We start from the raw sequence: 14,348 nt of genomic DNA on the forward strand, positions 1-14,348 counted from the left end.
TTACTCCAAGACGAGGACCAGGATGGGGCACATTACTGCAAGATGTGCCCCATCCTAGTGGTGCCCATTACTGCACGATGGGGCACATTACTAGATGTTTGCCAGAATTACTATATGGCGCTAATTGTAAAAATATTACTGTATGTAGCCAATGGGAGGAAACCAAAAATGGTAAAAAATTAAAAATAAAGCATGAAAAAATATTTTGGCACTAAAAATGCTGATATATATATATAAATGTGCATTTGTATTCAGCCCTCTGTAGTCAGACAACCCCTAAATAAAATCCTGAGTCACCAATTGCCTCCAGAAGTCAAAAAATTTAGTCTACCGGTGTGTAATTTATTCTCAGTATTACTACAGCTGTTCTGGGAAGACCTCAGAGATTTAAGTACATTAGGGATCAAACAGCATAATGAAAAACCAAGAAACACACCATACAGGTCAGGGGTAGAGTTTGGAGAAGAATAAACGGAGTTAGGTTACAGAAAAAAATAGCCTGAACAGCCTCTGAACATTTCATGGAGCACTGTTCAATCATAAAAAAAAAAAAAAAAAAAAACGAAGGAATGTGGCAATACATCAAACCTACCAAGACATGGCTGTCCACCTAAACTTACATCCCAAGCAAGGAGGGCACTAATTAGAGAAGCAGCCAAGAGGCCCATGGTCACTCTTGAGGACCTGCAGAAATCCACAGCTCAGGTGGGAGAATCGGTCCATAGGAAAACTATTAGGTCAGGGTGACCCGACAGTAGATTTTCTCATCTGAGAGAATTGGGTCGATTAGGCTAAGGACACTCTGCTGACACTTTGGGCAAACTCTGATCCGTTTTTTTCAGATGAGAGAACTGGAGAACACTGGAGGAACAAATGGAAAAATGTTGTTCTCCATAGTGCTAGTCCGCGGAAATCGGACTGCACTCCAATGTTTTCCACGCACCAATAGACTTGAATTGGTGAGTGGCATCCGATTTCAAATTGCAGCATGTAGAAATTTTTCTTTACAAATTGTCATGGGAAAAAAAAAAGAATAAAAATCGGATAGCACTTGTTCGAATTATAGGGTAGTATGACCCAGGCCTTAGTCGTATATTCCACAAAGACTGGCAAGAAAAAAAAAAAAGCTATAAGTAGTCCTGTTTGTAGTTTGCAAAAAGCCATGTAGGGGACACAGCTAGCATGTGGAAGAAGGTGCTCTGGTCAGAAGAGACCACAGTAGAATTTTTTGGGCTAAATGCAAAACACGATCTGAAAACGAACACTGCACATCACCCTGAACACACCATCCACACCGTCAAATGTGGTGGTAGCATGCTGTGGGGAAGTTTTTACCTTCAACAGGGATAGGAAAGCTGGTCAGAATTGATCGTAAGAGGGATGGAGCCAAGTATAGGGTATTCCTGGAGGAAAACCTGCTAGAGGTTGCCAAAAACTTGAGACTGGGGCATAGGTTCACCTTCCAGCAGAACAAGGACCCTAAACATACTGTCAGCTACAAAGGAATGGTTCAAATCAAAAATTCATTTTTGCTTGAATGGTCCAGTCAATGTCCAGACCTAAATCCCAAAGAGGATCTGTGGCAAGACAAAATTGCTATTCACAGATGTTCTCAATCCAATCTTACTGAGCTAGTTTGTAAAAAAGAATGGGCAAAATCATAATCATCCTTTAGATGTGCAAAGCTGGTAAAGAGACCCCAAAAGACCTGAAGCAGTAATTGCAGCGAAAGGTGGTCTTACAAAAGTATTGACTCAGGGGGGCTAAATACAAATGCATGTAAAATATTTAGAAAGTCATGTATTATTTCCTTTACACTTCACAAATACTTGCTACTTTGTATTTTGTGTGATATACCAACACAATTAAAATACATTTAAATTTGTGGGTATAACGTGAAAAAAACAAAATGTGGAAAAGTTCATGGGTCTTTAATACTTTTTCGAGGTATTGTACATTCGGTAAAGACTGCATACTGAAAATGATATATTTACCATTCACAATTCTGGCGACTCTCCAAAGTCTGAGTAAGATTAACAGGCCCACTGCACTGAAAAAGTCTTCCCGGGTTATATAGACCACATCGATGATAAATGAGATTATAACAATAACGGCGTCAAAAACCTCAAACTTGTGGTGGAAGAATTCCAGTCGAAAGGCATACAGTTTACCAACAATTTCCAACAGAAAGAAGGACAATACAGAAACGCTCAAATAATGGAAAATCTGGAGGAAAAAAAAAGAGGAAAAACAAACAAACAGTTTATGCAGAGCCAAATCACAAATATAACATATACACACACCAGATACAAAACTCCGTGCCCAACATTGCGTAGGCCCTTCCCATGCCAGCAGAATAGCTGACCCATCATAGCATGGAGCCCACAAGACCTTGGTAGATGTCCTGTGGTATCTGACACCAAGATGTCTGCAGCAAATCCTATAAATTTCGAAGTGGTGCCTCCATGGATCATCAGTTTTGTTTTTCTAGCATATCCCATATATGCTCAATCATACGGATAGAAAATATCGTAACAAAAAAAAAAACCCAAAAACTTTTTTTTCTTCCATTGCAATAAAAACAGCAGAAAGCAGAATAGTAGGATCTGGAGGCTAGAGGCAATGGCAGTTTTGCTTTACAAACTTCAACGGGCATCTTGCCTTCTTCATAGCACAAGGATGAAGAACTTGTACTACAATGGCTCTTCTGTGGGATCAGTTGCATCAGTGAGCCTTAGACACCCATGATCTATCCCTTGATCCACTTTTCGTAGGTAATAACCACTGCATAACAGGAGTACCTGCCGTTTTGGAGATGCTCTTGCCAAGTAATCCATCTATTACAATTAAGACCTTTATCAAAGTTGCTCACCTCCTTAAGTTTGCGAATATATTTTTTTTGCTTCAACACAAACTTGAAGAATGGACTGTTCACTTTCTGACTTAGAGACCCAGCCTTTGACAGATGCCACTGTTGCAAGATGATCATTGTGGTCCATTTTACTTGATAAAGGTTTTAAGGTTATGGCCGAATTACTCATACAAGAGTTATGTATTCTACATGGATTTTAGGAATAAGTCATTTTTTTCCCCACCCAGCACGAGTGTAGTCTGTAATACACACAATCATGCACATGAAGCTTTAGGTACTCACAATTCGGTCATATATAGGTAACATCTATGGCAGGCATATCAAACTCAAATACACAGAGGGCCAAAATTAAAAACTTGGGACAAAGTCCGGAGCGAGCTAGAGCGAGCTAGAGCGAGCTAGAGCGAGCTAGAGCGAGCTAGAGCGAGCTAGAGCGAGATAGAGCGAGATAGAGCGAGATAGAGCGAGATAGAGCGAGATAGAGCGAGATAGAGCGAGATAGAGCGAGATAGAGCGAGATAGAGCGAGATAGAGCGAGATAGAGCGAGATAGAGCGAGATAGAGCGAGATAGAGCGAGATAGAGCGAGATAGAGCGAGATAGATATATATCTCTTAAAAGGGGTTGTCCCATGAACAAAGTACATTTTAATTAATGGCTAGATCTTAAAACAAAATTTTGGAACATAATATGTTATGCAAGAGCAGTGAAAAGCATATGGCCCAATTTAAATATGTAACATCAGATACAGAAAAAGTATGATGCAAGGTTTTTCTTTTTTAATTATTCAAACAAATGTGCCCCCCCAAACACAGCAAGATACCCCCACAGTGAATTCCTCCACACGCACGGTTTGATGTCCCTACTGTACCCCCCCCCTCCACCAATCCTCCCGACAAAGAATAGGGACCCTATCACAGTATGATTCTCCAACAGTGCTCCATATCGTATACAGGGCCCACATAGCGCTCCTTACCGTATACTGGGCCCCACATTAAAATAAATACTTACCTCTGCCTGTTCCTCCGCTGCACTGGTCTCTACATGGTGTCTTCAAATCCTCTGCACAGCCCGCTGCACTGAGACGTCAGATGCAGAGGGGGAATGATGGGAGAGGGAGCGTCAGCTGACGCTTCCCCCTCAGTGATTTCAAGTGTATCGGCAGCTAGGATGTCGATATAATTGAAAGAACGATGCCGGGCGGGAGGGCTGTGACGAAGCAGCTTATCTTAACCAACCAGACGTCTAGATTTGTTAAGCCAAGAGAAATGCAATATTGTGTTTGTGTTGACCTTAGAACTTGCGTGTGTTTCTTTGGTGGGTCAAGAAGGACAGACAAGTATTTGTATAACCCTGAATGTTGTCTTCTCTTGGTTCTGAAACAACGATGTTTGTTACTTTGCTAATTGCACATTGTACTAAAGCCAGCTAGATGTTTATTTACAAGAGCATCCTGCTATACCAACTATGTAAATTGATTAAATGCACAAACAATGAGACCTGAGCCCTGTGGAATAATACTCTCCCTAACCCTTGCCCTGTGGATGTGTACTTTAAAAGAACAAATGTGAACTATTTAAGGAACATATGCCTCTGTAGCAGGCAGAATTGAAAAAGACTGATTCTCCTTGTAAAGATCAGACTCTTCAGACCATCAACTTGGCTTTATCCAAAGAGCCACAGATTTGGATTCTACATGTTTCCAGCCTAAGGGTATATGGCCCTTTCTGGAAAGATACGGATCTGCTCCATTGACCAGAGAGCCCATGGATACATTTGGGGAGACCAGGTTGAGGTGATGAAGTCACCTGGCCCCATGGAGATGTTGTTTGGGGTTGCCAGGTGGGACCCACCGGTCGCCTAGAACCCATGGAGATATTCGGAGAAACCATTTTGGGACCAGTCGGTCATCTGGCCTCATGAAAACTCTTGGAGAGGCCAGGGTGGGACCCTCTGGTCTCCTGGCCTTGTACCTCGATGGACTGTCAGCTTTCTTAGCTTGCCGCTACCTCCTCTCTATGGGGGCCCGCCAAAAGCGGGGGGGCTACTGGTTGAGTTAGTTGGCCCTGGAAGTCCCAAAGTTGCAGCTGTTCTATCCCAGGCGGGTCAGCGGAAGGGTGAGACTCTGCAATGTTGTACCATCTTGGGTATTTGCTGGGACTGTTTTATGTGTTTATTGTCCGTTTGGTGGTTCAATAAAGTATTGCCACACTGTTTTACCCTCACCCTGTGATGACCGAGTAGTGTTCTGCCCACGGAAGAACCCGTGTCTTCTCAGGGGCCAAATATACTCACCTTGCGGGCCAGAGTTTGACATATGTGCTCTATGGGGAGAATAAAAGATGAGACCACCAAGAAAATTAATGGCCTTTTATAAAAATGTGCAAATGCATTTATTTATTTATTTTTTAAATATAATCTCTTGAAATTTCAGGCCATTAATCTGAGGTTGCACTATTGAGACATTTTGACTTAAACCACCATCTGTATCAATGTCCCTCACACGTGCACTTAATGCATGTACCTTGATTCATCATAAACACATGACCGGGAAACTTCTGAATCTTCACAGTCTGATGCATATTGAAAGACCTTGTTTAAGAGACTTCCCAGAATTTTTTATGACATGCTAATAACAAATTACAGATACGTGGTGTGCACCTAAACTATCCAGACAACTCAGATCTGGCATCCTCCTTGGTTAACCAAATATGTTACAGAACATAACTTCATTCAGGCGTCCAGCATGTTTGTATAAGGCACCAGCGCAGTGGACAGAATATCAAATAGGACTATTTCTATTCAATTAATCTGTACATTTATTCCAATACTGACTTTTGTGTTGGTGCAACGACCAACATGCCTGTCACTGGAGGAGAACTGGGCTCTCAGCCTTTCAAGTATAAAGTGTAAATGTTTGGGAAGCTGCTGTCGAGTAAGGAAGGTCCTTACCTCTGGTACAATGTGGTCAACCTTCTCTTCTAATAGTTCCAGGTCCAAAAGAACCTCAATAAGAACAAACAAAGCATCCAAGATAACCAGGCATACAATAAGAATCTGTAAAAAAAAACTGAAATATCAGTCGGCGACCAGGTTCTGTTCACATTATCTCAGCATCTGTCAAGATAGTACATTTTTAACAAAAAAAAAATAAAAAATCAAATCCCCTTCTTAATCAGCAAGTTTTCCCCATGTGAAATAACAGCTACACTCACCTCCTTCCAGCAGTATTGGCACTGGCTATCCCAGGGCTCAAGTAACATTAAGTCACGCGATCCCTTTGGCCACTTCACTCTCCCCTCCTGATGAAATCAGACATCTGAAGGAAGTGAAATCAGTCACTCCATAGGAGGGGACAGTGAAGAGAGGGAGACCCAGTTCAGACACCGCTGAAATGGCGCCAGCACCAGAAGCAGAGTATAGCTGTTATTTTAAAGGGTGAAACATACTGATTGAGAATGGGTTGTCCTAGTAGTGGACAACCTCTTTAAATTAATGTATACCATGGTTACATTAATTGAATATTACAGCAGAAGTTATGTTTTATATCCTGAAAGCAAAAGTAAAAATGCTGGAAAAAGCCTCATGACTTTCAAAGTTGTTAAAGGAAATTTTTTTTTCTTTCTTTACACATAGATACTATATATACAGTATAGAAAATATTCTAACTTACATGAAACTTGTGGCAACCGAAGAGCCATTTTAAAGCATCTCTGAATGTGTACGAAGAGGTAAATGGATGGGGAGTCTTCTGAGGCTCTTCTACTGGCTGCTTCTCTTCATCTTCTTTCCACTGACTTTCATTCTGATTGTCACCAACAGAAGTGAAATGCTTCAGATACTTGGACATGACGGGAGCTAATTGTTCATCACTCTGAGCAGAAGGACTGAAGTGGTGTAATGCTACACCTATCTACAAGATCTGGGAGAGAAGCAGTTTCACGTTTACAAAACACAGGGACCAGTGAAATAAGTGGGGAGGTTATGAAGAATAACATCTCGAGAGCTGACCAATTGCAAACTTTTCTGTATCAATAAGCTCTATATATGCCAACTGTGTGGTTTTAAAAAAAGAACAAAAACACTCTCTGCTTACCCTTTATCATAATGCCTGCTTTTTGCAAAGTTATTTTGTACTCGGAAAGCCCCTGGCACCGTTTCCATTCAAGAAATTTTCTAGTCATAATCCATGATAAAAGACTATGGCCAATTTGTCACACTTCTCATTGTACTGGGTGTAGAGCCATATGCACAAGGCAGAACAGTGCATAGAGAGTGTGCCTATAGTTTCATATTGGCACACATTGTGCCACCACATGGTGCCTATGCAGCATTTATAGAATCCTAGAAGTAACGACATATGTCATTCATTTATCTCCTAACAGATTCATTCAAACACTCATGAACAATTCTGAAACTAATGAGGTCCTAAGAATTTATGGTTATTATCTACTGATAAATATTGTGTATTTTGTAATAAATTATAATATAGTTCCTGTGTTGGCAGCACGGTGGCTCAGTGATTAGCACTGTTGCTTTGCAACGCTGGGGCCCTGGGTTCATATCCCACCAGTGACAACATCTATAAAGCATTTGCATGAGTTTCCGACTACACTCCAAAATCAAGGAAAATTTGATCGTAAGACCCAATGGGGACAGTGATGTTGATGTCTAAAGCTCTGTGGAATATGATGGCGCTATATAAGCCAGTAAAATAAGTTCCCACAATGATGAATATTGTGCCAGAGTCAGTTCCTGTTTATTTCCTTTCTCAACACTTTCTGCAATCACTCAAAAGCTGAGGTTTCACTGCGCACAATTCTTTTATTTCCTTTGTATCAACAGTTTAGAATATATTTTTTATAACTATAATAGAATATGAAGGAAAACAGAAATGACCTAAATATAGAAAACGGAAAAAAAAAAAAAAAATTATATATAATACATATACAACAAAACAGGCAAACACTGACTGTCTATATCAATTGGCGAAAGCAGGTTCACAGAACCGTGCACTATTACTATTATAAACTTATTACATTCTCCAGAGTCTAAAAGTATCGTGTACTTGGGCCATATTACAGCTTTATTGCAGTAGACATTTTTAGCGACAAAGTGTTTGGAAAAGGCTTTCCTAACCTTGCAAGAGGGGACTCATTTTCGTCCTTGGCACAAAATGTAAAACATAATGTGATTGTGTGAGCGCACAAAGCTGTTCACACAGTTGGGGAAAGAAAAAAAAAAAAAAACACAACACACACACACACACACTGCATGTTACATACAATGATGCGGGTGTGTGGAATTACATTTCTGCATTCTATGATATGCATTCTGCATCCTCTGTATAGGATCAGCAAGAAGACTACAAATAATGCCTTTGTATTTGCAGCTGGGTTCATTAAGGGTTTATGGCGGCACATTAAGATTCTGAACTGAAAATCCATACAAATTTTAGAGCATGATAATTTCATATCTACACGTACCAAAAATATCAGCACAATTCAGATTCTGTAAAATTTCTCAGCAACCATATGCCAATCATGCTGTATATAGGTGGGACTTCAATGGGGATCTTCCCCTTTTGAAGGCATAAGTGGGGAAATCCACATCACAAATGTAGATCCGCAGCATGTGGTTCAGATGAGTAGCTAAATTATAATTTTTTTTGTTTTCTCCTTCTGAATGAAAAACTGCACTCGGCCGTGTGTTATATGCAAGTGTGAACGTACCCTTAAGCAAAGTTTTTTTGAAATGCGGCTGTAGTCGCGACCCTGAAATATCATGGGTTAAAGTAAGTCAGCAGTGACAGCTGTAGACAAAAGCAGCTTTCATTTTAAAAGAAGCACACCACCCATCAAAGTTTTTATCCTCTTAACCCCTTTACCCCCGAGAGTGGTTTGCACGTTAATGACCAGGCCAATTTTTACAATTCTGACCACTGTCACTTTATGAGGTAATTACTCTGGAACGCTTCAACGGATCCCCCCCGATTCGGAGATGGTTTTTTCGTGACATATTGTACTTCATGATTGTGGTAAAATTTCTTCGATATCACTTGCGTTTGTTAAAAAAATGGAAATTTGGCGAAAATTTAGAAAATTTAGCAATTTTCAAAATTGGAATTTTTATGCCCTTAAATCACAGAGATATGTCACACAAAAGAGTTAATAACTAACATTTCCCACATGTCTACTTTACATCAGCACAATTTTGGAACCAAAATTTTTTTTTGTTAGGGAGCTATAAGGGTTAAAAGTTGACCAGCGATTTCTCATTTTTCCAACAAAATTTACAAAACCATTTTTTTTAGGGACCACATCACATTTGAAGTCACTTTGAGAGGTCTTTATGACAGAAAATACCCAAAAGTGACACCATTCTAAAAACTGCACCCCTCAAGGTGCTCAAAACCACATTCAAGAACTTTATTAACCCTTCAGGTGCTTCACAGGAATTTTTGGAATGTGGAAGAAAAAAATGAACATTTAACTTTTTTCACAAAAATGTTACTTTAGACCCAATTTTTTTTTATTTTCGCAGGGGTAACAGGAAAAAATGGACCCCAAAATTTGTTGTGCAATTTCCCCTGGGCACGCAGATGCCCCATATTTGGGGAAAAACCACTGTTTGGGCGCACGGCAGGGCTCGGAAGGGAAGGAGCGCCATTTGACTTTTTGATTGTAAAATTTGCTTGAATAATTAGCGGACGCCATGTTGCGTTTGGAGAGCCCCTGATGTGCCTAAACAGTGGAAACCCCCCACAAGTGACCCCATTCTGGAAACTAGACCCCCCAAGGCACCTATCTAGATGCATAGTGAGAACTTGGAACCCCTAGGTGCTTCACAAATTGATTCGTAAAAATGAAAAAGTATTTTTTTTTTTCACTTTTTGATTTTTCGGCCGATGGAGCTGTATGGCGGCTTGTTTTTTGCGGGACGAGATGACGCTTTCAGCGGTACCATTTGTTTATATTAGTCTTTTTGATCGCGTGTTATTCCATTTTTTGTTTGGCGGTATGATGATAAAGCATTGTTTTTTGCTTTGTTTTTTATACCGTATTCACTGAAGGGGTTAACTAGTGGAACAGTTTTATAGGCCAGGTCGTTACGGACGCGGCAATACCAAATATGTGTACTTGTGTTTGTTTTTTGTTTTTTTATAATAATATTTATTGATGGGTACATTATATTTTTATTTTTAGTGGATTATTTTTTTTATTTATTTTTTTTCACTTTTTGGGAGTTTTTTTTACTTTTTTACTTTGTCCCACTATGGGACATCCCTGTGCCATGCAGGCAGTCAGCGCTGGACAGGGAGAAGATGCACTGCGCATGTCCAAACAATGTTCCTGCTGTCTGGTGACCCGGATGTTGTCAGGACGACATCGGGTCGTCATGGCAACACCCGGGAAGCCGCGGCACACAGCGCTGGAGGCCGAAAGAGGAGGTGAGTATCTGCGATCACCTCCCCTTGCCTCCGCAATGCTGCGATCGACTTCGATCGCAGTATTGCGGGGGTTAATGTGCTGGGAGCGGTGAGGGACCGCTCCCTGCACATAGTACCGGGTGTCAGCTGTGACAATCAGCTGACACCCGGCGGCGATCGCGCCCGCACAGCCTGTGTGCGCGCGCGCGATCGCGATGATGTACTAATACGGGTCAGGCTCTTAAAGCCCAGGGCACTGACGCGTATTAGTACGTCATGGGCTTTAAAGGGGTTAATAGACTGCTCAAAAAAACAAAGGGAACACTTAAACAACACAATGTAACTCGAAGTCCATAGCACTTCTGTGAGAACTACCTGTCCAATTATGAAGCAATACTAATTGTGAATCAATTTCTCCTGCTGTTATGCAAGTTGAACAGACAACTGGTAGAAATGATAGGCAATTAGCAAGACACCCCCTATAAAAGGAGTGGTTCTGCAGGTGGTGACCACAGACCATTTCTCTGTTCTCATCCTTTTTGGCTGATGTATTGGTCACTTTTTCATTTTGCCATTGCTCTCACCCCTAGAGGTACAGTAGCATGAGGCGGTGTCTACAGTACAACCCACAGAAGTTGCTCAGGTAGTGCAGTTCATCCAGGATGGCACATCAGTGCGAGCTGTGGCAAGAAGGGTAGCAGTGTGTCAGCACAGTGTCAAGAGCATGGAGCAGATACCAGGGGATGTGGAGGAGGCCATAGGAGGGCAACAACCCAGCAGCAGGACCATTACCTCCTCCTTTGTGCAAGGAGGAACAGGAGGAGCACTGCCAGAGCCCTGCAAAATGACCTCCAGCAGGCCACAAATGTGCATGTGTCTGCACAAATGGTTAGAAACCGACTCCATGAGGGTGGTATGAGGGCCAGACGTCCACAGATGGGGGTTGTGCTCACAGCCCAACACCGTGCAGGACACTTTGCATTTGCCACAGAATACCAGGATTGCCAAAGTCTCCACTGGCGCCCTGTGCTCTTCACAGATGAAAGCAGGTTCACACTGAGCACATGTGACAGACGTGAGAGTCTGGAGACGCCGTGGAGAGTGATCTGCTGCCTGCAACATCCTTCAGCATGACCAGTTTGGCAGTGGGTCAGTAATGGTGTGGGGTGGCATTTCTTTGAAGGGCCGCACAGCCCTCCATGTGCTCGCCAGAGGTAGCCTGACTGCCATTAGGTACCGAGATGAGATCCTCAGACCCCTTGTGAGACCATATGCTGGTGCGGTTGGCCCTGGGTTCTTCCTAATTCAGGACAATTCCAGACCTCATGTGGCTGGAGTGTGTCAGCAGTCCCTGCAAGATGAAGGCATTCAAGCTATGGACTGGCCCGCCCATTCCCCAGACCTGAATCCGATTGAGCACATCTGGGGCATCATGTCTCGCTCCATCCACTAACGTCAAGTTGCACCAAGACTGTCCAGGAGTTGGCGGATGCTTTAGTTCAGGTCTGGGAGGAGATCCCACAGGAGACCATCCGCAACCTCATCAGGAGCATGCCCAGGCGTTGTAGGGAGGTCATACAGGCACGTGGAGGCCACACACAATATGGAGCCTCATTTTGACTTGTTTTAAAGGACATTACATCAAAGTTGGATCAGCCTGGAGTGTGTTTTTCCACTTTAATTTTGGGGGTGACTCCAAATCCAGTCCTCCATTGGTTAATAAATTTGATTTCCATTGATGATTTTTGTGTGATTTTGTTGTCAGCACATTCAACTTTGTACAGAACAAAGTATTCAATGAGAATATTTCATTCATTCAGATGAATGCCTTCACCCATATCCCACTGCCGGCCTCAATTACTCTCCCCTCTTTTGAAGTGCACTCTGTGCGCATCTACTCCCCCTCCAACCTCCAACTGGCTGTCATTTACCACCCCCCAGGATCAACCACCACGGTCTTTGACCACTTCACCACTTGGCTACTTAATTTCCTCTCCGTTGACATCCCCACTATCCTCATGGGCGACTTTAACATCCCCATTGACACTTCCCTCTCAGCTGCCTCTAAGCTTCTATCCCTCACTTCCTCCTTCGGTCTTACCCAGTGGTCTTCCACACCCACCCACAAAGACGGCCACACGCTGGACCTCATCTTCACCCGCCTCTGTTCCCTATCTAACCTCTCTAACTCACCTCTCCCTGACCACAACCTACTTACATTCTCTTCCCTCTCCTCTCCAGGTCAACAATCCCCACTCCACAAACTTGCACACCCTTGCAGAAATCTCAGACACCTTGACCTACACTCACTCTCTGAGTCCCTTCTCCCTCTTACAGACATTAGTTCCTTACATGATGCAGATGTTGCTGCCACTTTATACAACACCACAACAGCTGCAGCTCTCGATTTGGTCGCCCCCCTCACACATACCAAAGCTCGCACAATCAACAGACAACCCTGGCACACCAGCCTAACTAAAGAACTGCGACGGGCCTCCAGGGTTGCCAAGCGTAGATGGAAAAAGTCCCACTCCAATGAGCACTTCATTGCATTCAAACAATCCCTCACTACCTTCAAGTCCACACTCACTGCAGCAAAACAAACATACTTCGCATCCCTCATATCCTCCCTGTCTCACAACCCCAAACAACTATTCAACACCTTAAATTCTCTCCTCCGTCCCCCAGTGCCTCCTCCCTCTCCTCTTATTTCAGCCGAAGACTTTGCCTCATTCTTCAAGCAGAAGATTGACACCATCAGACAAAGCTTTTGCCTAAAGCCCCCACAGCCCCTCCCCACACCTACTCAACCCTCTTCCTCCAAAACCACCTTCTCCACCATTTCAGAAGATCAACTTTCCTCCTTGCTCTCCAAATCACACCTCACCACCTGTAAACTTGACCCAATCCCGTCCCACCTCATCCCAAACCTTACCACTATCTTCATCCCAGCCCTAGCCCACCTCTTCAACCTGTCACTAACAACTGGTGTCTTCCCCTCATGCTTCAAACATGCCTCAATCACACCCATCCTCAAAGCCCTCCCTTGACCCTCTCTTGACTAGCCATCACCCCATATCACTTCTCCCCTATGCCTCAAAACTACTGGAACAACATGTCCATTCTGAACTGTCCTCTCACCTCTCCTCCTGCTCCCTCTTCGACCACCTACAATCTGGTTTCCGACCGCACCATTCTACTGAAACTGCCCTGACTAAAGTCACCAACGACCTACTAACCACCAAATCCAAGCGACACTACTCTGTCCTCCTCCTCCTAGACCTGTCATCTGCCTTCGACACAGTGGACCATTCCCTCTTACTACAAACTCATCTCTCGGCATCACAGACTTTGCCCTATCCTGGATCTCCTCATACCTAACAGACAGGACATTCAGTGTCTCCCACTCACGCACCACCTCCTCATCTCGCCCCCTATCTGTCGGTGTGCCCCAAGGTTCAGTCCTAGGACCTCTGCTCTTCTCCATCTACACCTTAGGCCTGGGACAGCTCATAGAGTACCATGGCTTTCATTATCACCTCTATGCTGATGACACACAGATCTACCTCTCTGGACCAGATATCTCCTCCCTACTAACCAAAATCCCACAATGTCTGTCCGCCATTTCATCCTTCTTCTCTGCTAGATTTCTAAAACTTAACATGGACAAAACAGAATTCATCATCTTTCCGCCATCCCATTCACCCCCCCCAACTGACCTATCTATCAATGTCAATGGCTGTCCACTCTCCCCAGTCCCCCAAGCTCGCTGCCTTGGAGTAACCCTGGACTCGGAACTCTCCTTCAAACCACATATCCAAGCCCTTTCCACTTCCTGCCGACTCCAATTCAAAAATATCTCCCGGATCCGTGCATTCCTCAACCATGAATCTGCAAAAACACTAGTGCATGCCCTCATCATCTCCCGCCTCGACTACTGCAACCTCCTGCTCTGTGGCCTCCCTTCTACCACTCTTGCACCCCTCCAATCTATCCTAAACTCTGCTGCCCGACTAATCCACCTGTCCCCCCGCTATTCCCCGGCCTC

The 14,348-nt window shown here is 43.3% G+C and overlaps 1 protein-coding gene across 1 annotated transcript in view; it reads right to left on the reverse strand.

The window, feature by feature from the left end:
* HVCN1 (hydrogen voltage gated channel 1) overlaps positions 1-14,348 on the reverse strand; it is a 61,783-nt gene that overhangs the window by 20,824 nt on the left and 26,611 nt on the right. Inside the window, exons 2-4 of the mRNA XM_073676315.1 lie at positions 6,545-6,793; positions 5,824-5,928; positions 1,995-2,226 (exon numbers count right to left, since the gene is read on the reverse strand). Coding sequence (XP_073532416.1) covers positions 1,995-2,226; positions 5,824-5,928; positions 6,545-6,721 — 514 coding nt within the window. The 5' untranslated portion in view covers positions 6,722-6,793. The remainder of the gene's footprint in view (positions 1-1,994; positions 2,227-5,823; positions 5,929-6,544; positions 6,794-14,348) is intronic.

This window comes from Phyllobates terribilis, unplaced genomic scaffold (genome assembly GCF_046119375.1).
Source record: "Phyllobates terribilis strain yellow unplaced genomic scaffold, ASM4611937v1 Scaffold_1__5_contigs__length_1240528914, whole genome shotgun sequence".
In the NCBI taxonomy this organism is placed as follows: Eukaryota; Metazoa; Chordata; class Amphibia; order Anura; family Dendrobatidae; genus Phyllobates; species Phyllobates terribilis.